This window comes from Schistocerca piceifrons, chromosome 8 (genome assembly GCF_021461385.2).
Source record: "Schistocerca piceifrons isolate TAMUIC-IGC-003096 chromosome 8, iqSchPice1.1, whole genome shotgun sequence".
NCBI lineage: Eukaryota > Metazoa > Arthropoda > Insecta > Orthoptera > Acrididae > Schistocerca > Schistocerca piceifrons.
The window spans coordinates 55,518,886-55,546,054 of record NC_060145.1 but is presented as its reverse complement, the minus strand read 5'-3'; the positions used below and the strand labels follow the sequence as shown (position 1 = coordinate 55,546,054).

Genomic DNA, 27,169 nt, shown 5'->3' with positions numbered 1-27,169 from the left:
ACCCTTGTTGTCTTATATAGGCGTTGCCGAACGCAGCACCGTATTCTGCTTGTTTACATATCTCTGCATTTGAATACGCATGCCTATACCAGTTTCTTTGGCACTTCAGTGTAAGTAAGTTAGAAATGCACTAAAAAATAACTCTAGTTTATAAAATGAAATTGTTGATCTTTCAACTATACAGAATGTAATGGGTATAAGTGCATATATTTTTGTATGTAGTACCTTAATATGTACACATCAGTGTGTTCGTTTTTTTCTCTCTCTGAACAGTCGTCCCACAAATATGTCATGTAATTTACTACCTGTTTTCTGGTTGTAACTGCAGCACTACGTGGGATATAACTGTCAGTATAGGCTAACTGTTTTGCATCTGTGCATCTATACTTAAACACCTGGCCTGCTGCGTAGGGGAAAATAGCATTAATGGCTTGCTCTTGCCACACATACTTGGAGGTACTAACCAACCTAAAAACGTACTATCTTAATAGCTATAATTATTAGTCTGCAAATTAAATAAATAATGATGTAATTGTGGTTCAGTACATTGTTCTCAGTCACCAAAAAAGGATCTCCGCTTATACCCATTACATTCTGCATATGTTTATGAAAAAATTTGAAATTTGTGGTAAGTTCCTATGGGACAAAACTGCTAAGGTCATCCGTCTCTAGGCTTACACACTACTTAATCCAACTTAAACTAACTTACGCTAAGGACAACACACACACCCATCCCCGATGGAGGACTCGAACCTACGTCGGGGGTAGCCACGCGAACCGGGGCAAGGCGCGAAGACCGCACGGCCACACCGCGCGGCTATGTCTATGACGTTCAAAAACTTCTTCACCATGTCTTCTCTAGTACTGTCATATTACATTTCTGTGTTTATCTGCCCATGCCTCCCAGACATGAAAAAGATGAAAAGGTATACACATTGTACTGCAGCTCTCTCCCAGTTCCAGCCCTTAACCTGGTGACGTATTGTTTGTTGTTGTGGTCTTCAGTCCTGAGACTGGTTTGGTGCAGCTCTCCGTGCTACTCTATCCTGTGCAAGCTTCTTCATCTCCCAGTACTTACTGCAACCTACAGCTTTCTGAATCTGCTTTGTGTATTCATCTCTTGGTCTCCCTCTACGATTTTTACCCTCTACGCTGCCCTCCAGTACTAAATTGGTGATCCCTCGATGTCTCAGAACATGTCCTACCAACCGATCCCTTCTTTTAGTCAAGTTGTGCCACAAACTCCTCTTCTCCCCAATTCTATTCAATACCTCCTCATTAGTTATGTGATCTACCCATCTAATCTTCAGCATTCATCTGTAGCACCACATTTCGAAAGCTTCTATTCTCTTCTTGTCTAAACTATTTATCGACCATGTTTAACTTCCATACATGACTACACTCCATACAAATACTTTCAGAAACGTCTTCCTGACACTTAAATCAATACTCGATGTTAATAAATTTCTCTTCTTCAGAAGCGCTTTCCTTGCCATTGCCAGTCTACATTTTATATCCTCTCTATGTCGACCATCATCAGTTATTTTGCTCCCCAAATAGCAAAACTCCTTTACTACTTTAAGTGTCTCATTTCCTAATCTGATTCCCTCAGCATCACCCGATTTAATTCGACTACATTCTATTATCCTCGTTTTGCTTTTGTTGATGTTCATATTATACCGTCCTTTCAAGACACTGTCCATTCCGTTCAACTGCCCTTCCAAGTCCATTGCTGTCTCTGATGGAATTACAATGTCATCTGTGAACCTCAAAGTTTTTGTTTCTTCTCCATGGATTTTAATACCGATCCGAACTTTTCTTTTGTTTTCTTTACTGCTAGCTCAATACACAGATTGAATAGCATCGGGGAGAGGCTACAATCCTGTCTCACTCCCTTCCCAACCACTGCTTCCCTTTTATGCCCCTCGACCCTTATAAATGCCATCTGCTTTCTGTACAAATTGTAAATAGCCTTTCGCTCCCTGTATTTTACCCCTGCCACCTTCAGAATTTGAGAGAGAGTATTCCAGTCAACATTGTCAAAACCTTTCTCTAAGTCTACAAATGCTAGAAACGTAGGTTTGTCTTTCCTTAATCTTTCTTCTAAGATAAGTCGTAGGGTCAGTATTGCCTCACGTGTTCCAACATTTCTACGGAATCCAAACTGATCTTTCCCCGAGGTCGGTTTCTACCAGTTTTTCCCTTCATCTGTAAAGAATTCGCGTTAGCAATTTGCAGCCATGACTTATTAAACTGATAGTTCGGTATTTTTCACATCTGTCAACACCTGCTTTCTTTGGGATTGGAATTATTATATTCTTCTTGAAGTCTGAGGGTATTCCGCCTGTCTCATACATCTGGCTCACCAGATGGTAGAGTTTTGTCAGGGTTGGCTCTCCCAAGGATATCAGTAGTTCTAATGGAGTGTTGTCTACTCCCGCGGCCTTGTTTTGACTTAGGTCTTTCAGTGCTCTGTCAAACTCTTCACGCAGTATCGTATCTCCCATTTCATCTTCATTTACATCCTCTTCTATTTCCATAATACAGTCCTCAAGTACATCGCCCTTGTATAGACCCTCTATATACTCCTTCCATCTTTCTGCTTTCCCCTCTTTGCTTAGAACTGGGTTTCCATGTGAGCTCTTGATGCTCATACAAGTGGTTCTCTTTTCTCCAAAGGTCTCTTTAATTTTCCTGTAGGCTTTATCTATCTTACCCCTAGTGAGATAAGCCTCTACATCCTTACATTTGTCCTCTAGCCATCCCTGCTTAGCCATTTTGCACTTCCTGTCAATCTCATTTTTGAGACATTTGTATTCCTTTTTGCCTGCTTCATTTACTGCATTTTTGTATTTTCTCCTTTCATCAATTGAATTCAATATCTCTGCTGTTACCCAAGGATTTCTATTAGCCCTCGTCTTTTTACCTACTTGATCCTCTGCTGCCTTCACTATTTCATCTCTCAAAGCTACCCATTCTTCTTCTACTCTATTTCTTTCACCCATTCTTCTCAATCCTTCCCTAATGCTCTCCCTGAAACTCTCTACAATCTCTGGTTCTGTCAGCTTATCCAGGTCCCATCTCCTTAAATTCCCACCTTTTTGCAGTGTCTTCAGTTTTAATCTACAGTTCATAACCAATAGATTGTGGTCAGAGTCCACATTTGCCCCTGGAAATGTCTTACAATTTAAAACCTGGTTCCTAAATCTCTGTCTTACCATTATATAATCTATCTGAAACCTGTCAGTATCTCCCGGGTTCTTCCATGTATACAATCTTCTATCATGTTGCTTGAACCAAGTGTTAGCTATGATTAAGTTATGCTCTGTGCAAAATTCTACCAGGTGGCTTCCTCTTTCATTTCTTAGCCCTAATGCAAACTCACCTACTACGTTTCCTTCTCTTCCTTTTCCTACTGTTGAATTCCAGTCACCCATGACTATTAAATTTTCGTCTCCCTTCACTACCTGAATAATTTCTTTTATCTCATCATACATTTCATCAATTTCTTCATCATCTGCAGAGCTACTGGCCTATAAACTTGTACTACTGTAGTAGGCATGGGCTTCGTGTCTATCTTGGCCACAATAATGAATTCACTATGCTGTTTGTATTAACTTACCCGCGCTCCTATTTTTAATTCATTTTTAAACCTACTCCTGCATTACCCCTATTTGATTTTGTATTTATAACCCTGTATTCACCTGACCAAAAGTCTTGTTCTTCCTGCCACCGAACTTCACTAATTCCCACTATATCTAACTTTAACCTATCCATTTCCCTTTTTAAATTTTCTAACCTACCTGCCCGATTAAGGGATCTGACATTCCACGCTCCGATCCGTAGAATGCCAGTTTTCTTTCTCCTGATAACGACGTCCTCTTGAGTAGTCCCCGCCCGGAGGTCCGAATGGGGGACTATTGTACCTCCGGAATATTTTACCCAAGAGGACGCCATCATCATTTAATCATACAGTAAAGCTGCATGTCCTCGGGAAAAATGACGGCCGTAGTTTCCCCTTGCTTTCAGCCGTTCGCAGTACCAGCACAGCAAGGCCGTTTTGGTTAATGTTACAAGGCCAGATCAGTCAATCATCCAGACTGTTGCCCCTGCAACTACTGAAAAGGCTGCTGCCCCTCTTCAGGAACCACACGTTTGTTTGGCCTCTCAACAGATACCCCTCCATTGTGGTTGCACCTACGGTACGGCTATCTGTATCGTCGAGGCACGCAAGCCTCCCCACCAACGGCAAGGTCCATGGTTCATGGGGGGAGGTTGGTGCTCGTATGGTGTGTGTTTCCGTAACCAAGATAGCAGAAGTGTTTGGCGTTTCAAGAGGTATCGTATCGAAGTTTTATATCGTATACAGGGAAAGCGGAAAAAATATCGTCCACTGATTTTAAGAACATTTCCCGTAGAAAACAGCGGTTTTTCAAGTACCTGTACCTTAAAATGAACATAAACAGTCTCTACCGCAAGAAACCTTAATTTTTGTGGTTACCGGTTTCGGTCGGTTTTTGACAATCTTGATACGACATACCATGATAGTAGGCGGTGGCGGTGAACAGAGCAGGCGTTACGAATCCACTGCTCAAAGCAGCAGTTGACGTTGACTCTGAAGATGGTCAAAAACTGACGGAAGCCGGAAACCACAAAAATAAATGTTTCTTGCGGTCCAACTCGTTTATGTTCATTTTATCAGCCACTGAGTGACAACATGGGCGAAAGTGTGTGTTGAATGATCGCGACGGACAGTAATTGAAGAAGACTATAATCTAGATCGAGAGCTGCCAGAAGAACAAGCTGGATTTAGGAAAGGAAGAGGAACTAGAGATCAAATTGCTAACATTCGGTGGATTATGGAAAAAGCGAGAGAATTCCAGAAAGATGTGTACCTCTGCTTTATTGACTACGCCAAAGCCTTTGACTGTGTCGATCACAACAAATTATGGAACGTACTGAAAAACATGGGTGTCCCAGATCACCTCATTCATCTGATACGGAGTTTATACCTTGACCAAGAAGCCACGGTGAGAACTATGTATGGAGCAACGAAATGGATAAAGATTCAGAAAGGGGTCCGGCAAGGCTGCATACTGTCACCGTACTTATTCAATCTGTATGCAGAACATGTCATGAGGAATGCGAGGCTAGATGAAGGAGAAACAGGAATTAAAATAGCTGGAATAATTGTAAACAACCTCAGGTACGCGGATGATACGATCCTGTTGGCAGAAAGTGAAGAAGAATTGAGAACACTCTTACTGAAGGTGAAAGACGAAAGTGAAAAGGCTGGTCTTATGCTGAATGTGAAGAAAACGAAAATTATGGCAACTACACCTACCAATTCGTGGGGTATAGCAGGAGAAACCATGGAGGTAGTGACCACATTCAGTTATCTCGGTTCCCAGATCTCTGCTGACGGTGACTGCAGCCATGAAATCCGGGGACACCTGTTGCTCGGTAGACAGGCGATGTCAAACCTTGACAAGGTTATAAGGTCCAGAGATATAACACTAGCAAGAAAGATCCGTATTGTGAGGGCTATGGTCTTTCCAGTTGTGATGAATGGATGTGAGACCTGGACCATTAGAAAGGCCGAACGGCGAAGAATTGACTCCTTCGAATTGTGGTGTTGGAGGAAACTTCTTAGAGTTCCATGGACTGCAAAGAGAACCAACAGATCAATATTGGAGCAAATTAAACCAGATTTCTCCCTGGAAGGTCTAATCTTAAAACAAAAGCTGACCTACTTTGGACACACAATACGAAGGCATGCCTCGCTGGAAAAAACATTAATGCTGGGGAAGATTGAAGGAACTAGGAAGAGAGGACGTCAGAGGATGAGATGGATCGATGGCATCACAGAAGCAATGTGTTCCAACCTGGAAGGTCTACGGGAGAAAGTGCAAGACAGGAAAAAGTGGCGTGATTTGGTTCATGGGGTGACGAAGAGTCGGAACCGACTAAACGAATAGAGAGATAATGAAAAATAAGACATTAGCTGCAAAAGTCACTGCAGAATTGAAAGTCGCACTCGCGAACCATGTCTGCACCAAAAGAACATGACAGGAGCTCCATAAGCAATTAATTTCGGGGTGGTCTGGAATTCCAAGACCATTCATCAGATATGCTAATACCCATAACACGAAAAGGTAGCGGCGAAACCATGAAATCTGTACTACGAAGCAGTGGAAAAATGTGATTTGGTCGGATGTCTTGTTTCACTGAGTTTCCAACTTCTGGTCGAGATTATGTCCCAAAAGTGAGACGTGGCGATGATTCGCTGATGACATGATCAGCCATATCGTGGTACTCCATGGGTCCAATGATTACTCCGCAAGGTCGCGTTGCTACGTGATTATTTTGGCTGATTAGGTCCTTTCCACGGCACAATTTTTGTTCCCCAGTGGTTGTGCTGTGTTGCATGACAAGTGGTCTCCTTATTCACACAGCCCGCATCGTTCAGAACTGGTTTTGTGAGCACGAGAATGGATTTTCCTATCTCTCTACCCACCACAGTCGCCAGTTTTAAATATTATTCAGCCTTTTTGGTCTAATTTGTAGACAAGGGTGCGCGATTGCCATCCACGTGTATCAGTGTTGCCCGAACTTGCCACTAGTTTGTGGGGAGAGTGGATTAAAATTGCCTTGAAATCCATGCAAGACCTGTATTTATCCATTCCCAGATCGCTGGGAGCTGTTTCGAATGCGAACGGTTTTCCTATGGCGTAGTAAAGTCGCCGACACCGCTATTGGCCTCATGCTACGCGGGGATGCTTTAACGCAGTGACTTTGTCAAGCACGCGGCAAGACCACGGCATCTGTCCAGACCGCTCCTCGCCACAATGGAAGAGAGAGAAATGAAATTATTCCTTTAATTCTGATCACAGATTCAAACTCCATATAAAATTCCGAGTAAACTGATACCTAACGCCGATCAGCCGGATAATTAACTAACAATTCATCAAAATTTATCATTGAATTATTACCATCAAATTAATTTTCCCAAGATCACACACACTACCAAGATATTGTCTACATAGAGGGCCATCGGTTGGACAAGGGCAGGATGATGCTAACATTCTCCGTTTAATTAACACAGAAAACGCCCAAGATGGCGAAATGTAGGTTGCTGTTCTGGCCGTTATTTCAAGTCGCCGTTGGAGCCACGCGGTAGCGGAGACACACACGATTCTCCCGCCTTCTGGGAATTCTCGCCAGTTGTAATATTTCTGGCATATTCAGCCATCATATTAGGCTCCAGGAAGCTATTCCCAGGGCAGTGGAGCTGTAAGAAACATAGAGATGACGCAATGTGGGATGAGGTACCGGTGACAGATGTTAGATTCGGTACCATTCCCGTGAGAAAGACCACCTGCATGACGCTACTGCTCTGTGATTGGCTACTGTGTTCGGTGGTAGGGCGCCAAAACGTTAAACTTTAGTTGCTATTATTAATTAATCCTGTCATCCAAATTACTTCATTTTTTTAAATAAACATCTCTCAACAGCCAGCTATCAATCAGTCATTTCAAAATTATTAAAATCAAAGTATTACTAAAACAAAAGACTGACGATATTACTCCCGATGCACTTCGGTGGCGTTCGGGTCACGCCTTGCTGGCTTGGCGCGCGAAGTGTCTCGGGCGGTCCAGCTCTCCAGTTCTGACCGTTCCAGTAGACAGACATGTTGTCTGTTATAGCAGTATTTGTTTCATGCAATTTTATTTACTACAGTTCCGACCGTCGCTAGGTAGAGACATGTTGTCTGCAATAGTAGTATTTGATTCATGTAATTTTATTCTCCAGTTCTGACGGTTCCAGTAGACAGACATGGTGTCTGTGGCAGGATGTATTTCATGATATTTTAGCCAGATATAATGACTGTGGAAAGATATGTTCAATGCGTTGTGATCAAGAATAGTTTCTCTACATCTACATTTATACTCCGCAAGCCACCCAACGGTGTGTGGCGGAGGGCACTTTATGTGCCACTGTCATTACCTCCCTTTCCTGTTCCAGTAGCGTATGGTTCGCGGGAAGAACGACTGTCTGAAAGCCTCCGTGCGCGCTCTAATCTCTCTAATTTTACATTCGTGATCTCCTCGGGAGGTATAAGTAGGGGGAAGCAATATATTCGATACCTCATACAGAAACGCACCCTCTCGAAACGTGGACAGCAAGCTACACCGCGATGCAGAGCGCCTCTCTTGCAGAGTCTGCCACTTGAATTTATTAAACATCTCCGTAACGCTATCACGGTTACCAAATAACCCTGTGACGAAACGCGCCGCTCTTCTTTGGATCTTCTCTATCTCCTCCGTCAGACCGATCTGGTACGGATCCCACACTGATGAGCAATACTCAAGTAAAGGTCGAACGAGTGTTTTGTAAGCCACCTCCTTTGTTGATGGACTACATTTTCTAAGCACTCTCCCAATGAATCTCAACCTGGTACCCGCCTTACCAACAGTTAATTTTATATGATCATTCCACTTCAAATCGTTCCGCACGCATACTCCCAGATATTTTACAGAAGTAACTGCTACCAGTGTTTGTTCCGCTATCATATAATCATACAATAAAGGATCCTTCTTTCTATGTATTCGCAATACATTACATTTGTCTATGTTAAGGGTCAGTTGCCACTCCCTGCACCAAGTGCCTATCCGCTGCAGATCTTCCTGCATTTCGCTACAATTTTCTAATGCTGCAACTTCTCTGTATACTACAGCATCATCCGCGAAGAGCTGCATACTATCTCGTGTATATATCAATAAAAACCCGAGTGGCATCCCAAATGAGTTATAGTTTATTCGTAGCAGCAGTTCCTTGCGAAGTTAATTTCAGCCTCAAGAAAAAGAATCGACGGCCTGCGTGCTGTTTTCTGCGCTCGGTACATCATCATCATGAAGACAGCAGGTTAGTGAAGTGTACAAGAACTTATGTATTCCACACAGGGCAGTGGAAACAACTAGTCACCTCACGTGTACAGCATGCACAGTACAAATGTTCTCAGTGACACGTCGTCTGCAGTAATGCGGAGGAGGTAAAGAAGGATTAAAGTATTAACACTATCTCACTTGTATTCCTTTTTTCTTGCCGTACAGTTCAGGGCACCCAACATGAGGGCGGAGCTGTACCACCCCAGGCGGCCAGGACACCAGGACACCATGAACGGTACCACCTCTCACCCCTGTTAGTTTGGCTAGGAGGACATTTTCGCGTACCGTGGAGGTGCACTGTAACTCATAGACCGAGTTTTTAAATGAGCTAGAGAGCAGCTCTCCAGCACCATTCCGTTGCAGTTTCTAGAGGAGTCAAAATCGTGAAGTTCATTATATTGGCAGTTACCGCCACTTAATGGCTGGTGCTTCCCATTGCCCTGGGAACTACATAGGTTTAGTCATCCGGGGACTAGTAGTGACGTATCTGAAGCGCGCCGCAATTAAGATGGTTGCGACTGCGTTGGTGCTACGCCTGTACCTCAAGACACTAGGGCTATTCGGAAAGTAAGTTCCGATTGATCGGGAAATTGAAACCACTTTGAAAATCGGAAATATCTGCAACAGTTAGTTGCACCTTCCAGTCAGTGCTCTACATAGTCACCAGTCCGACTTAGACATTTGTCGTAGCATTGGCGACTTTCCAATATCCTCGTCATAGAAGGCAGCCACCTGTGCTTCCCGCCATTCTCCACGCTCATGTATAGCTAGTTGTCTGTGCGAAAATGTTGTCTTCATAGCCAGTAGTTAACGCGAGCAGAGATGAAACACAGAGGGAGCCAATTACGGGCTGTAGAGCGGGTGATCAAACACTTCCCATCGAAAACGCTGCAGGAGCATTTTCATTGCCCCTGCAGATTGCGACAGAGAATTGTCACAAAGTAGGAACCGCAGGACAGTTCTGTAATGTGGGCTGCATAACATTAGGCGAAATCTCTCACCAAGACCTCATACTTGGCGGGAGACACTATTTTCTACGCATCTTTATGTGACCACCATGCGCTCAGAACTGAAAACAGCGAAGTGATGTAACCGACAGGCATACTAGAGACACAATCGAACATACTGGGTGATCAAAAAGTCAGTATAAGTTTGAAAACTGAATAAATCACTGAATAATGTAGATAGAGAAGTACAAATTGACACACATGCTTGGAATGACATGGGGTTTTATTAGGACCAAAAAATACAAACGTTCAAAAAATGTCCGACATACGGCGCTTCATCTGATCAGAATAGCAACAATTATCATAAAAAAGTAAGACAAAGCAAAGATGATGTTCTTTACAGGAAATGCTCAATATGTCACCCATCATTCCTCAACAATAGCTGTAGTCGAGGAATAATGTTGTGAACAGCACTGTAAAGCACGTCCGGAGTTATGGTGAGGCATTGGCGTCGGATGTTGTCTTTCAGCATCCCTAGAGGTGTCGGTCGATCACGATATACTTGCGACTTTAGGTAACCCCAAAGCCAATAATCGCACGGACTGAGGTCTGGGGACCTGGGAGGCCAAGCATGACGAAAGTGGCGGCTGAGCACACGATCATCACCAAACGACGCGCGCAAGAGATCTTTCACGCGTCTAGCAATACTTTTTTTTTGTTATAATAAAACCCCATGTCATTCCAAGCATGTGTGTCAATTTGTACCTCTCTATCTACATTATTCCGTGGTTTATTAAGTTTTCAAATTTATACTGACCTTTTGATGACCCGGTGTATGAGCAAAGCATTATTAGATTTTCACAGTGGTTTCCATTTCTTGACCGATCGGAACTTAATTTCCGAATATCCCTCGTACTAGCGCTGCAGACCAGCATGTAGCGTAGTAAGCTGCTCTGGCCGAGCCCTTTTGCTGTTAGCGTGACCCGTTGTCAGTTTATCTGGTTATCGCGATAGCCGCTATTTCATTTCTGTGCTCTCTCTGGGGACTGGTCTTCATACTGGAGACGGGTTCGTCAGTGATATACTGTACCTTCAACTTGTCCTCCAGCTACTATGTTCGCCCAGTATTTATGAATACTTGTGACAGGGCTACTTCTGAATTTAAGTTTTCGTTTCTGACTATATATATATTTTCCCAGATTACCCCGACTCTAATTGCCTGTGGCTCATTGCTAATCTGCTACAATTAGTTCCACCAAAAACCCAAACGCTTCATACTGAATTGTTAATTACGCTGAAAGTACATAGACAGCAACAAAGTTACGTTTCTGCAAACTGGCAACGTCGCAGACCGGCTCACCTGGATCTGCCTCACGTTTGAAGAACGAATACACTTTAAAAATAAGGTCCCTCGCATGCCTATGAAACACTTGGCGCCTTCTGGGTGTTTCAGCTGTTATGAGATAACAGAAATCAGTCAATCGTAGTTTCGCACACGTAAAACGCGACAGAACGCTCAAGTATGACGGAAGTTCACAAAGTACTGAGCGCGGAAAGAGACTCCGCAGCTGTCAAACTCTGCATCGCCAGCCCAGAAACCATAAACGCAGTTGCGGACTTTGTTGTTGTTGTTTTGGTCTTCAGTCCTGAGACTGGTTTGATATAGCTCTCCATGCTACTCTACTCTGTGCAAGCTTCTTCATCTCCCACTGCTTACTGCAACCTACATCCTTCTGAATCTGCTTAGTGTATTCATCTCTTGGTCTCCCTCTACGAGTTTTACCCTCCACGCTGCCCTCCAATGCTAAATTTGTGATCCCTTGATGCCTCAGAACATGCCCTACCAACCGGTCCCTTCTCCTTGTCAAGTTGTGCCACAAACTCCTCTTCTCCCCAATTCTATTCAATACCTCCTCGTTAGTTATGTGATCTACCCATCCAATCTTCAGCATTCGTCTGTAGCACCACATTTCGAAAGCTTCTATTCTCTTCTTGTCCGAACTATTTATTGTCCATATTTTCACTTCCATACATGGCTACACTCCATACAAATACTCTACATCGACCATCATCAGTTACTTTGCTCCCCAAATAGCAAAACTCCTTTACTACTTTAAGTGTCTCATTTCCTAATCTAATTCCCTCAGCATCACCCGACTTAATTCGACTACATTCCATTATCCTCGTTTTGCTTTTGTTGATGTTCATCTTATATCCTCCTTTCAAGACACTGTCCATTCCGTTCAACTGCTCTTCCAAGTCCTTTGCTGTCTCTGACAGAATTACAGTGTCATCAGCGAACCTCAAAGTTTTTATTTCTTCTCCATGGATTTTAATACTTGCTCCGAATTTTTCTTTTGTTTCCTTTACTGCATGCTCAATATACGGATAGAATAACATCGAAGAGAGGCTACAACCCTGTCTCACTCCCTTCCCAACCACTGCTTCCCTTTCATGCCCCTCGGCTGTTATAACTGCCATCTGGTTTCTGTACAAATTGTAAATAGCCTTTCGCTCCCTGCATGTTACCCCTGCCACCTTTAGAATTTGAAAGAGAGTATTCCAGTCAACATTGTCAAAAGCATTCTCTAAGTCTATAAATGCTAGAAACGTAGGTTTGCCTTTCCTTAATCTTTCTTCTAAGGTAAGTCGTAGGGTCAGTATCGCCTCAGGTGTTCCACATTTCTACGGAACCCAAACTGATCTTCCCCGAGGTCGGCTTCTAGCAGTTTTTCCATTCGTCTGTAAAGAATTCGCGTTAGTATTTTGCAACCGTGACTTATTAAACTGATAGTTCGGTAATTTTCACATCTGTCAACACCTTCTTTCTTTGGGATTGGAATTATTATATTCTTCTTGAAGTCTGAGGGTATTTCGCCTGTTTCATACGTATTGCTCACCACATGGTAGAGTTTTGTCAGGACTGGCTCTCCCAAGGCTATCAGTACTTCTAATGGATTGTTGTCTACTCCCGGGGCCCTGTTTCGATTCAGGTCTTTCAGTGCTCTGTCAAACTCTTCACGGAGTATCGTATGTCCCATTTCATCCTCATCTCCAACATCTTCCATTTCCACAATATTGTTGTCAAGTACATCGCCCTTGTATAGACCCTCTATATACTTCCACCTTTCTGCTTTCCCTTCTTTGCTTAGAACTGGGTTTCCATCTGAGCTCTTGATATTCATACAAATGGTTCTCTTTTCTCCAAAGGTGCGGACTTAGAGGCATGTTAATGTGTTGCTTTTGTTCTTTCCCGTATTTCTGTGCACCCCGTGTAACTCTTCGGTTCTCTTACACCCTAAAGACATGCTCATTTAGCAGCGGGATTACTTAGACTGCGTTCGTGCCCGCAGTGGTCCACGACGCACGTGGCTCGGCTGCCGCCGCCCCCAGTGCCCGCGGCTCCGCCGGGCCCGGAAGCGCGGCCGCCGCCCCCGCAGAAGCTGCACGTGCTGTACGCCCCCGCGCCCATCGCGAACGCTCCTCCACCTCCAGCGCCGCCACCCTCGCCGCCCACGCTGCCGCCGCCCAAGTACCAGACCGCCAAGCCGCTGCCACCGGTTACACCGCCGCCCTCGCCGTCGCCACCGCCGCCGCCGCCCCCGCCGCCTCCTCAGAAGCCCAAGCCGCCTGTGCGACCTCACCTAGTCTACGGGCCGCCGCCAGAGTTCCAGGTCAGTGACTCTCCAAAGCAGGACTACTCAACGTCTGCGCTTTCGGGTGCGTAGTGCAGCAAGCGCCGCGGGGTTCAGCCCGCCACACTACCTCTGCCATCTTTGTTATGTGCGGGACGTCTGCCAGATCATTTCTACTTTCGCAAGGAACGTGCGTCTGTTTTTATTTAAGAGTTACTTGCATTCCCCCTCCCCGATGGGGGAAACGTGAGATGCTAGTAGCCAAGTTGCCACTCTTCGGCGACTGATTTTTAAAAATTGAATTCAAGATGATCATAGTCTAAAATTTGTTTCTAAGTAGATACAGCTGTGTCATTTGTTGCAAGTGGTAGCCTATCTCACAAAGTTTACCGTAAGTATACTTCAACATGCGCTTCGTTTGTTGCCCATACTCAACTTCTCTCCTTGTCTTTGCCAGCATCTCTTCCGTCACCCCCTCTCTAAGTACCTCGCATTCGTACCACACAAGTTTCCACATCAGGAACAGGTGAACGTAAACAGGTGAATCTGGTGGCCACGATTTTCTACAGTCTCCTATGATCTGTCTGTCCGAAAAGGTTTCATCCAAGAGCTGGCGAATAAGTAATCTCCACTGTGGTGATGTATCATCTCTGTGAACGCTACCCATGGTTGAAATTCTCGTAACTGAGCTGTCAGAGAACAAGTAGAAACGTCTGTGTAAGAACTTCTTGAGTTATGCTACCTTTGAGACAAATCGCATGGATGTATCTAGTATAGACTTATATGCCGAACCGAAAATCATTGTGCATTCCTGGGTACACTGTACTCTAGGTACAGTACTCCGTCCTCCAGGAGGCGAGCGTAAACTCCTTCCCTGATTACAAAAATATGTTTTTGAGGAACTACGATAGATGCAGGTACGCGGTGTGTTGCAAATAGTAGCTTAGCTCATAGCTATATGGATACACTTCCACGTATGCTCTGAGTGCGTTTCATTTCTTATGTCTTTCTCTTGTTACGGTTAGCGAAAATTGAGGTATGCTGCTGTCACAATAGCGTCTGTGAGGAAGAAAGTGCAATGTGGTTAGTGGTTTCACGAAGCATACGGTCGCCTGTTACAATTCAGCGACAGTTCCAAATTGCCGATAGTCAGATCCACCAGACGTGAAGAGCATCAAAAGTGAAAGGTTCAGCGCTCGCACTACGAATGCATTTCTAATAACGTGTATTACAAGGGGAGGAGTATTTTGTGCCCACCGTAAACAAGTAAAGAGAACAGATTTCGCTAATTGTTACTGACTCATACTAATAACACACTTTTGAAAGAACTACTGTTGTGTAATTAGGGTCAAGAACCTAAAATTATCTTTTAGTACACTTAGCAATACCAATGCATTTTGAATGCAGTATACAACCGATGGTGGATCAGATGGAAGTCGACGGGGTGGGGGTGGGGGGGGGGGGGCGGGCTTTATGCTCATCACAAAAAGTTGTTAAAAAATACAAATTTGGTTGATTGTTATGGTCTTTCACTCACGACATGACTGAATTTTCTCATTAAGAGAGTACTGAAGGACGATCTGTTTTAACTGTTAAAAACCATTCATAAGCCAATGTCGCACAAAATATTTTTAATTCCAGACAACTGACTCCTGTCAGTTTCAGGTCCTGAACTTCTTTTTGTAGTACCCTATTAGCCATTTGAAGTGGATTCGCACTGTTTATTATGTGTCCAACGTAAACAGACACGCTATTGTGTACCGTATTTGTATCATATAACAAGTATTGTGGGCAATACGTACATGGCGTTTTGGATAAGGTGCTGCGTGTTTTTAAATATTTTGTATTTTGTATTTGGTATTTAAAGTACCTGGCTAGATTACAATATTTTAAAAAGGTGGGCATAAAGTACCCCTCTCCCCTCTCCCCGCTACTCCATTGGTATTCCGAGGGTTAAACAGATTGGCAGTGTTGGTAACTAAGGCAAGCAGCGGTAGATGGCAGTGTTGGTTGTTGTGTTGGCTGAAGAGCGAAGACCGTATTACTAGGGGAGGCCGAAATGCACGCGTTTTAGCTCACGCAGGCTCGCGTGAGGAGGGAAGAACTATACTGACGTGAGGTCTGGAATATGACAAGGAATTAGAATTCAGAAAGCGGACGTAATTAGTTTGATACTTAACTTTAATCCATTAATGACGAACGTCGCTCTTGACGGTACACGATTCACAATATTATCTGTTCAGAATTCATTCTAATTACAGAATATGGCGCCTTGCTAGGTCGTAGCAAATGACGTAGCTGAAGGGTATGCTAAACTGTCGTCTCTGCAAGTGAGAGCGTATGTAGACAGTGAACCATCGCTAGCAAAGTCGGCTGTACAACTGGGCGATTGCTAAGGAGTCTCTCTAAACTAGACCTGCCGTGTGGCGGCGCTCGGCCTGTAATCACTGATAGTGGCGACACGCGGGTCCGACGTATACTAACGGACCGCGGCCGATTTAAACGCTACCACCTAGCAAGTGTGGTGTCTGGCGGTGACACCACATTGGTAAGTACGGCAAGCAGCGGTAGACCTGTAGTGAATGACGACACTGCTGATACCTTGCAAACAGCATTTCGACGCAGCCCGCGCGTATCGACAGGCTTGCCTCAGAGCGCTGCGGTGGAGACTTTATGCAAACAGCCCCATTTCCATGCGTATAAAGTGTTACACCAGCGAGACTTGAAGGCAGATGACAGGCCCAGACGTCTTTCCTTTGCTGGGAACAAGCTGGAACGAATCGATACAGACAGTGATTTCTTTAATTAAGTGTTTTTCTGATGAAGAAACTTTTCGTATCCCTGGGGACGTAAACAGGCATAGTGCACTGATCTGGGAGTCGGAGAACCCACATTTGTGGTAGCAGATAAGTGACAGCACGAAAGTGAACGTATGGTTTGGCTTAAGGGACAACATAATCACCAGACCGTTCTCTTCCACTAAGTCTACCATTATCGCAGTGGTTTACCTGTGTACGCTGTAACTTTACATTGTAGTTATGATAACTGCAACTGTGGGTAGTGGTTCAAGTGGATGCTGTACCACTACACTGGGGGGGGGGGGGGGTATTTGTTTCTCCAGATCTTGACTGAAACCTTTCCGAACAGGTGGATCAGCAGATATGATGCAACACTACGGCCACTACCTCTTTTTAGTGGAATTTCATTAAGGATAAAACGTTTAGTTCGCTATTGTCATATGTGTAAACTCATACAGCACAAATAAAGGATCCCGCAGAGGTGATGCCGGCATGGCATGGAGAGAACGTGAGGATCAATCAGACGTTCTAAGGGCAACGAAATGAACACCTGTGGAAATGTGTCAATAAAAAACGCTATATGTTTTAAGCTACCATTTGCACCATACCGCAAAGCTGTCTCTAGTATAGCTGGTTAGAAATAGATTTTGGTACTCGGTGAAAGTTTTGCTCACACTGCATAACAACTTACTGAGTTAGAATCCAGATGATGTTTTTTGTGAAAATATGATGGTGATGTGATGGACATTAAAAACATAGTGTGATTGATGTCATGGTGGCTTCCGGTAACTGTGAGTGTGGGCTCGGGCGTGGGGTAGAGGGGATGTTGGGGGGTTGAAGAGTGAGGTATTTCTTTGTGGGGAGGAGCTCATAAAGTGGAAGCAGGGGTACCGGTTGGACAAGGGACATGTGTGTTGGAGTACTTCTTTGAGGTGGACTGGACAGAGTAGATTGTGCTTGGACGGAGAGTTAGATCTCGGGAATAAGCTCACTATCTGGGAGTTGATGGCGACTGAAATTCTTTAGGGAAAAGATAGGGAGTGCATAGGGATGACTGGAAGGTGGGGCATGCATAGGGATGAAAGGAAGGTGGGGTATGTTGATAAATACGCGAGAGCTGGAATGTTCCATTACTGAAACAAGTGCAAGAGTAGCGCAGATAGGAAACATTAGAATTCCTGCGTGCGTGTACAGATTACTTGGTCAAACGGACGATTCCTTGATACCTCTTGATGTTTGCTATTAACCAATCTCTTGTTTTAGTTGACCCCTTTTTTTTCTCCCCAGTTCGTGTCAGAACCACATCAGTTACGTAATCTACTCATCTGATCATCAGAATTATTCTTTTAGTACCACATAGCATAAGATTCCATTCTCTTCTTGTCAGAACTGTTTATCAACCACATTTCACTTCCACACAAGTCTACACTCAAGACAAATACCTTCAGAAAGGAATTGTGTTTTCCTGACTTAGTCAGGTTGGATATAAGCAACCTATGAATGCTAAGTTATGGATTGTTATAAATAATCCTTCATTATCCAATATCGCAAAAATTATTTATAATCGTACGTAACTAGTTTTGGTTCAACATCTGAAGAGTGTTAGCTATTTTAGCCGAAACTAGTTTTCAGTTATTACAAATAATTTTTGGAGATCTTGACTAAGAAAGGATTTCCAGTGACTGTTTTAGCCAAAACTAGTTTCCAACTATTATAAATAATGTTTGCGATCTTGACTAATAAAGGACTCAGGTTACCCTCCATTCAGAGGCTGTTGCACGCAGCGACCGTTATTTTTGATTTGTGAATAATAGATTTCAGCTAACAGTCGTCCTTTGGAATTTTTATTGGCAGATCTAAATTTCCGCTAGAAACTAGCCATTCTCAATGCACTATCATTTTTAGTCAATGCATGTAATGTCTGTTGGTCGGGCTTTGTCCACAGTTCATTGAATTCAATTAACTGTGTACAAAGCCTGACCAACAGGATCTAGATCTGCCAATAAAAATTCCAAAGAACGACTGATAGCTGAAATCTATTATTTACAAATAATAAAGGGCTATTTATAAGAACAGAATAACATTTCATTATATTTGTATTTGCTGTTAACCGCATAGCCGCCATCAATACAAGAATGATACATATTGAATATTTAAAAACATCTCGGCTGAAGATAACAGCAAACCATGGCAACTCAATATGATTCCCAGCAGTGGTTTATCCTCGTTATCCGTATACAGCATTTTCTTATTTTTCTCTATTACTGTCGGAAGCGATCACGGATGTGAAATAAAGTAGTCTCTTCAAACGGCTGACTCTAACAGAAGTTCAACAACCACAACGTTATTCATTAAAATGTTGCAAGTCAAGTTTTACAAACATTCGCAAACCGTAGTATTCTTTCAGTCTTTGACTACACTGAACTGCGGAGCCACTATTTACCTCCGTCTCACTAGATCTTTATTTACAGCAGCACTTACAATCAACGTCATCAAACTTGCGTAGTATACGAGGTGTGTCAGGAACGTTAAGTACCGGTTCGCCCTGCCACCACCGCAGCACTGGTGTCGAAGTTTCGCACGTTCTCACACATCTCTCTGGTTCATTGTCTTTCTACTGACGCCATAACAACTGGACAGTATTCTGTATTCCATAGTTAGTGATCGTTCAAAATGTTTAAGACAATGTCTGAGCCACCGATTGTGAAATGCGTTCTGTAAAATGATTTTTGAATGCAAAGTATGTTAAGCCAGCTGAAATTGATTGTCAAATTGTAGAGATTTATTGTGAGACTGTAATGACTGATGGAATGGGGAGAAAGTGACGAGTCAGTTCAATGATCGACGAAATAACGTTCATGAGGAAGCAGAAAGTGGGCACATATCTGTTGTCAGTGACGATTTGCTTGAGACAGCCACAGTGCTTGCCGAATACTGTGGGCGGTAGATGTGTAGACATGGGGAAAGTGGTAGTGTTGGGGGTTGAGGGCAGGCGCTGTAGGGGAAATACCGAGTACTGGAGGGGTAGTGCCATCCTAAACTGAAGCCTAAACTCACATTTTTTGTAAATATTAAGCGGGGCCCCTTCTCACCGAGACTTGCACAGTGACCATTCAAAAGGATCTGTCGCCTCTTCATTGCTTACTATCTAAAAAGAAAAATGCAGCTATTTATTTTGCCTGGTTTGTCAACTTTCAGAGAAGTGTCATGAGTGAGGAATATTGAGTAAGACCTACACATTTCTCTAGTTGCCATGTTAAAAATTGCTTCTTTTGCCAAAACTCATCGGAGTTTACGCAGTCTCACCTCAATAACATGTTGTGCAGATGTAACTGCGAGAGAATTCTGAAACAGTGATTTATTAAGTTTATTTCGTGGGGATCTGAGGAAAAGTAAGGTCTCCATCTACTGAAAAAGTACAGCCTCAACACGAAAAAAAATTGTAAGGACTTCACTTATGTTGTTCCAAAACCCACAGCATATGTCGTTTCACCAGCTATCGATGGCCCTTAAAAATTACACTCTTTCATCGAAAAAGTCTGCAGTTAGTGTAATAAAACATTAGATAATGAAGTTTTTTATCATAACCATTCGGCAAAATACTCTCTTTGTGTGCTACCATTTACCAAAATCTCATTTCGATATCTCAAACCGTTTACGAAATACGAGGAATGTTGTGGAAATTTCACCACTAGCGCGGTGCGATCGCAAGTGAGTACAGTGCGTCGTATCAGTTTTCTCGAGATTCGTGAAAGATAGAGACCTGCACCCAAGTCTAAAGAGAACTTCAATACGTTAGCTAAATTTCGTAGTCAGCAACTTAGTACGTAATATGCACCAGAGGCAAAATCATAGCTACTCCTATATTCATTGCAAACTTTTTCGAATTTTGCGCAGTGCCTCGCTTCCACTTAGGCAACGGCCTTGCCGCAGTGGATACACCGGTTCCCGTCAGATCACCGAAGTTAAGCACTGTCGGGCGTGGCCGGCACTTGGATGGGTGACCATCCAGGCCGCCATGCGCTGTTGCCATTTTTAGGGGTGCAATCAGCTTCGTGATCCCAACTGAGGAGCTACTAGCCCGAATAGTAGCGGCTGCGGTAAAAGGAAACCATCTTGACGACCGGGAGTGCGGTGTGCTCACCACACGCCCCTCCTATCCGCATCCTCAACTGAGGATGACACGACGGTCGGATGGTCCCGATGGGCCACTTGTGGCCTGAAGACGGAGTGCTTTCACTTCCACTTAAATATCACAATAACTATGACCATTAACGTAATGATGGGGACATCTTATGAAACTGACGTATAAAGCTACAAGTAAAGCAAAAATGAAATTTTTTACCGAATAGTTTCTATAAGATCTTTTGAGAAAGACTGCAGGGCGTGCGAATCGATTCTGTCATTGAAACTTCCTGGCAGATTAAAACTGTGTGCCCGACCGAGACTCGAACTCGGGACCTTTGCCTTTCGCGGGCAAGTGCACTTGCCCGCGAAAGGCAAAGGTCCCGAGTTCGAGTCTCGGTCGGGCACACAGTTTTAATCTGCCAGGAAGTTTCATATCAGCGCACACTCCGCTGCACAGTGAAAATCTCATTCTGGATTCTGTCATTGTTGACCACCCGAAAGGTGGCAAACACATGTCGCCCTCCCCTGCTGAGCAAACGAATGAACTCTCCCAACGCTTTGGACGAAAACTGCTCACTGTACATCGGAGTATCCTGCGTGACCTATAGCGAAAAAAATCGTGAAAACAGAGAATTCATAAGAAGAATGCTTTGTGATTAGTTTCCAAAAATTTCAAACGTTGTTTTTCATGAGATTGTCAGAAATCGCTTAAATTTTCACAAACCGGGTTCCCTTTGGTTTCCGAAAATGCTTACAGATGTCCACAAAACGAAGCGATTGACCAGTTCTTTGGCATTTGTTGCCCAATACAGTGATGAGGAAGATGAATTCTTAGACAGAATTGTGGCTGGTGATGACACTTGGGTTTGTCACGTCACTCCAGAATCAAAACAACAGTCCATGGAGTGGAGACACTCACGAGCCCCCCAAAAAAGAGATTCAAGACAACGTTATCAGCACAAAACATCGTGTCCACCGTGTTCTGCGAAAGACAGGGCATGCTGCTTGGTAAGTTCCTTCCCAGAGGTGAAGCCGTCAGCGCTGTATGATACCGTGAAATGTTAATAAAAGTCAAGGCGTTGTGTTGCTTCATGACAACGTATATCCCCATTCTGCTAGTTTCACTCAAAACAGTGTTTAACAATTCAGTTGGGAGCAGTACTGCCCCAATCTCGCACATTCTGCCTACCATTTGTTATTGGAACTTGAAGCTTTGACAGCGATGACGACGCAAATAAATGGTGTTCAGCAGTGGCTGTCTTCACTGTGCGACGTCTTTCCATGAAGACGGCATAGAAAAGTTAGTTTGTCGCTGTGAAAAATGTCTGAAAAGCAGAGGCAGCTATGTAGAAAGATAGTTTAAGAAATGCTTTTCCACGTAAAACTAAATTTCGATTTCGAAACATGCTTTTATGGAGGTTGTTTTCATAACGGTACTTACTCTACATCTACACCTACTCCCATACTCCTCAAGCCACCTGATGGCGCGTGGCGGAGGGTACTTTGAGTACCTCTATCGGTTCTCCCTTCTCTTCCAGTCTCGTATTGTTCGCGGAAAGAAAGATTGTCGGTATGCCTCTGAGTGGGCTCTAATCTCTCTGATTTTATCCTCATGGTCTCTCGCGAGATATACGTAGGAGGGATCAATATACTGCTTGACTCCTCGGTGAAGGTATGTTCTCGAAACTTCAACAAAAGCCCGTACCGAGCTACTGAGCGTCTCTCCTGCAGAGTCTTCCACTGGAGTTCAAAAAAAATGGTTCAAATGGATCTGAGCACTATGGGACTTTACATCTGTGGCTATCAGTCCCCTAGAACTTAGAACTACTTAAACCTAACTAACCTAAGGACTTCGCACACATCCATGCCCGAGGCGGGATTCGAACCTGCGACCGTAGCAGTCCCACTGGAGTTTCTCTATCATCTCCGTAATGCTTTCGCGATTACTAAATGATCCTGTAACGAAGCGCGCTGCTCTCCGTTGGATCTTCTCTATCTCTTCTATAAACCATATCTGGTACGGATCCCACACTGGTTAGCAGTATTCAAGCAGTGGGCGAACAAGTATACTGTAACCTACTTCCTTTGTTTTCGGACTGCATTTCCTTAGGATTCTTCCAATGAATCTCAGTGTGGCAACTGCTTTACCGACGATCAACTTTATATGATCATTCCATTTTAAATCACTCCTAATGCGTACTCCCATATAATTTATGGAATTAACTGCTTCCAGTTGCTGACCTGCTATATTGTAGATAAATGATAAAGGATCTTTCTTTCTATGTATACGCAGCACATTACACTTGTCTGCATTGAGATTCAATTGCCATTCCCTGCCCCATGCGTCAATTCCTTGCAGATCCTCCAGCATTTCAGTACAATTTTCCATTGTTACAACCTCTCGACATACCTCAGCATCATCCGCAAAAAGGCTCAGTGAACTTCCGATATTATCCACAAGGTCATTTATGTATATTGTGAATAGCAACGGTCCTACGACACTCCCCTGCGGCACACCTGAAATCACTCTTACTTCGGAAGACATCTCTCCGTTGAGAATGACATGCTGCGTTCTGTTGTCTAGGAACTCTTCAATCCAATCACACAATTGGTCTGATAATCCATATCCTCTTACTTTGTTCATTAAACGACTGTGGGGAACTGTATCGAACGCCTTGCAGAAGTCAAGAAACACGGCATCTACCTGGGAACTCGTGTCTATGGCCCTCTGAGTCTCGTGGACGAATAGCGCGAGCTGGGTTTCACACGATCGTCTTTTTCGAAAGCCATGCAACTCTCAGAATATGCGTAGTACATTTCACTCTCGGTCTTCCCCAGCAACGTTTGTCCTCTGCAGCTCCCTCTGGTACCGCCTTGCTGTTCTCTAGAGTCCATTCATCTTGTTCGTTCTTCTACTGTTTTCTGCGTATTTCTTTCCATTCAGATTCTGCAGAGAATTTTCTGTTTCCTTATCGTTAACTTATATTTCAACATAAAAGGTAGTCGATTTTCTTCACTTCTTCTGTTTTGAGGTCACCAGTTTTTCGACAATTTCATCCAAGTCTCTCACCACTGAACTCTGAATTTTAATCCAACTTCAGAACTTTGCTTTATATATGCAGTTGCTCCTTTGAGATACAGGTTAGGCAGTGCTCTAAGGTACTGTATCCCTGCCTCACACCCTTTCGACTGTGGGAACTTTTCTCATTGTCTTATCAATCGATGTGGCGCACTGGTAAGCCACTGCACGTGCTTTCAGGATAACACCGCTTCAAATCCTCATCTGGCCGTCCATATTCAGATTTTACATGATTTCCTTAAATCATGTAAGTCGAATCGCGTAAGTTCCTTTGATAAAGCATGGTCGATTTCCTTCCTCCAGTTTCTCCAATGCAAAATTGTGCTCTGTCCCTTACGACTTCGTTGTCGACGGGTTGTTATGCACCGACTCCCTTCCTTTCTTCTGATGATATTTTAGACTTTTTATTCCCTGGTTTACCCAGTATGAAAGACTTGTTCTGCTGCAGCATCAACATAACTTTTACAAAATATACAACTCGTATTTCCTAACTCTATGATAGAACAAATACAGTGAAGTAACAGGAACACAATTTGGGCACCTTCTACTGCATGCAGCAGTAGCAGCACTCTGGTTACAACATATAAGAGGACCCAAGTGACACATTATTATGGCGATCAAAAAGTAATTTTTGTTTAGTGTTGTCCTATACTTGAAACTGACACAGTTATGTCACAATATTTCTCAGCACACTAACCAAGTTGCTCTAAACAATGGTCAGAACATTTTACCAATCATTAGTCCTCAGTGATAGAAATCTGCTCTTCGTCACAAGTGATTTGAGGACCTCTATGTCAGAGTCTTCATTGTTGAAAAATCTCTTGTCTCCATAATCTACTTCATCAACAGCCTGGGTGTTGTCATCTGTGGTCGATGTCGGTAGTCTTCTTTCGCGATCAGCATCGCCCACATCTGTGACGGGTTGATCAAGTCTGTTTGGCCTTAGTCAGATTACTGTCGCCATTTCATCACTGCTGGACGAGACATTACATTTGACTCATACAATGTCAGAATTTCACAGAGAATCTGTATGTAATTAAACGTTTTGCATTCAAGAATCACACAGTTCTGAGTACCTCAACTTTAGTACATATTCAATCGCTACTCCATTTCATTCTTGTACTATAATGCACCTGCAGTTCGTGGCATAGGAGAACATGGTCTCCAATTTGAAATGTGAAATGGTCTTAGCATGGGACAACACGTGTATCTCACTTCTCAGAGTCCATACATACCATTACTGGCGTCACAGGCATTAATAGTTGGAGAAGCCAGTTCCATCCCATATTGCTGGTTGCATAGATGCACGGGTAAACTTGATTTATTTATGACCTTAACCTAATGCTATGCTAAATTGGGATCATAAATCAATTAGCGTAACAATAGGTTAAGGTCATAAATTAATCAGTCAAGTTTGAGCCTTAACGTATGCCACCCACAGTGTGGGATAGAACAGGCTTTGCCCTACAACTGACATTCATTTATTTTTCCAACTCACCCTTTGTGCCTTTGTGTTACATTTTTAAGTACATGATGTTTAGTTAGAAACAGTAAAAACAGGATGCACACAGGAGCTAGTTCAAGACAGTAATGAGACAATCCCTCATTGCACACTGATTTTTAGATCTGAAGTGTCGAACTTGACCATAGAACGCTTCGTTAATTTTGTCAATGAACGTATCAGCTAAGTCAGTCACCAGGAGAACACTTGCTCCACAAAAGTACTGCTTGATAAAACCACGTTGATTGTGGCGGTTCTGTGCTAGGCTGTTTAACTCAAGTCGCCTCGCTCCAGAACAGACTACAGCGCTGTGTGTGTGTGTGTGTTGGTGTCCACAGACGGAGAAACCCAGCCTGCCATCTCCGCCGCCTCCACCGCCCCCGCAGCTGCCAGTGCGGCCATATGATTCTGCAGAACAGACAGCTATACCAGAGCCACCACACCGGTTCTCGCTGCCGGCGTCAGATCACCACAAGAAGAGGCACTTCGTCAAGAGGGACACCGACAACGCCATCACCTCCTTCCTCTACCGGTAATAATGGCTAATGTAATAATTCAGGGCTACTGTAACTCACCTGGATATCCATGAGTGCTACATTGCCGTGTCCAGGCTGGGGAGGTGGGGTGAAGAGCGCCGGTACTGGATCGAATCTGCCCGGAGCACAGTCGGCCAACTCGCTTCAAAACCTGGACAGAATAGAAGAAATGATGCGCACTCCAACTTTAGTCCACTGATCTCTTGTGTAGTTTGCACTGGTGCATACTTGGCCAATCCTGCGGTGCCATTACAGTCTCAAGTCGATATGATACGCACCATAGCAGCTGACTAGAAACAGTGAATCCCGCAACGACACATTTTTCAGAAACTGTTAGTTTGCCCTGTTTCATATACGAGGGTTGTCCAGAAAGTAAGTTCCAATCGGTCGCGAAATGGAAACCACTGGGAAAAGCCGGTAAAGCTTTGCACAGACGTGTTGGGTAGTGTCTCTAGTATGCCCGTAGATCGTGTCGCGTCGCCCTTTTCAGTTTTGAGTGAACAGTGAGAACGTAAAGATGCGTAGGGAATGGCGTCTCCCGCCAAGTATGAGGGCCTGGTTAGAGATTTCGCCTGTGTCAAGCAACCCACATAACACAACTGTCGAGCAGTTCCTTTTTCATGCCAATTCTCGGCCGCACACTGCAGGGGCAATGAAGACGCTCCTGCAGCGTTTCCGATGAGAAGTGTTTGATCACCCACAATACAGTCCGTAATTGGTTCCCTGTGAGTCTCATCTCTGCTCACAAGAACCTATGGCTATGAAGCCAAAATTTTTCCACAGGCAGCGTGCTGCATACCAGTCCAGATAACTAGCCGAAAGCACAGGCGGCTGCTTTTTATAACGAGGATATTGGAAAGTTGATACAACACTAAGACAAAACTCGAAGTTGGAGCGGCAACTATGTAGTGAAGAAGATGGAAGGTGTAGCTAACTGTTGCAAATAAAACATTTCTGGTTTTCACTGTGGTTTCCATTTCGCGACAGATCGGAACTTACTTTCTTACAACCCTCGTATTGACAGCTATCCTGTCTAGTTTTGAAGATAAAATAAGATGGGAGGCACTCCAGAAGCTATGTTTATGGCATTTTTAACTGGTATAGTGACGTGTATAGACCTAAAACTAAACTGCTACCAACATTACCTGAAATCTTTGGCTACAAAATTTCCTCTGCGTGGCTCCACTTTTGTAAATAGGGCTCCTACTACATTAATACAATATTTAACGAGTTCAAATGTATCTGTGTGCGCATGTTTGCACGTTTTTGGTGGGCAGTGCCACACGGTAAAAATCGTTCTCCCATTATTGCAGTTATCTCATAAGCTATTGTCTGTAGAATTCTTGGGGAGCTATTCGGAATTTTGAACATAATTTTTTTCACAAATTGGCATTTAATTTTTTTACAAGTTCAAAATAATTCTTTTTCAGAAATCGACATTTAATTTTTTTACAAGTTCAAAATTCCCTCTAGTAATACTTTTTTTCCCAAAATACTGCAAAACTATTCAAATTTCGTACGGATAACTTCATAACTACACATATCTATCAAGAGCTGTGAAGAAAATTATATTTCGCGAAAGTCGGATGCCAGCTGC

At 43.6% G+C, this 27,169-nt stretch overlaps 1 protein-coding gene and 1 pseudogene across 1 annotated transcript in view; both read left to right on the top strand.

The window, feature by feature from the left end:
- Positions 1 to 27,169, top strand: part of LOC124712071 (extensin-like) — a 145,463-nt gene that overhangs the window by 108,829 nt on the left and 9,465 nt on the right. Inside the window, exons 3-4 of the mRNA XM_047242365.1 lie at positions 13,249 to 13,569; positions 25,375 to 25,568. Of these exons, the coding sequence (XP_047098321.1) occupies positions 13,249 to 13,569; positions 25,375 to 25,568 (515 nt within the window). The remainder of the gene's footprint in view (positions 1 to 13,248; positions 13,570 to 25,374; positions 25,569 to 27,169) is intronic.
- Positions 20,243 to 20,360, top strand: LOC124712724 (annotated as a pseudogene).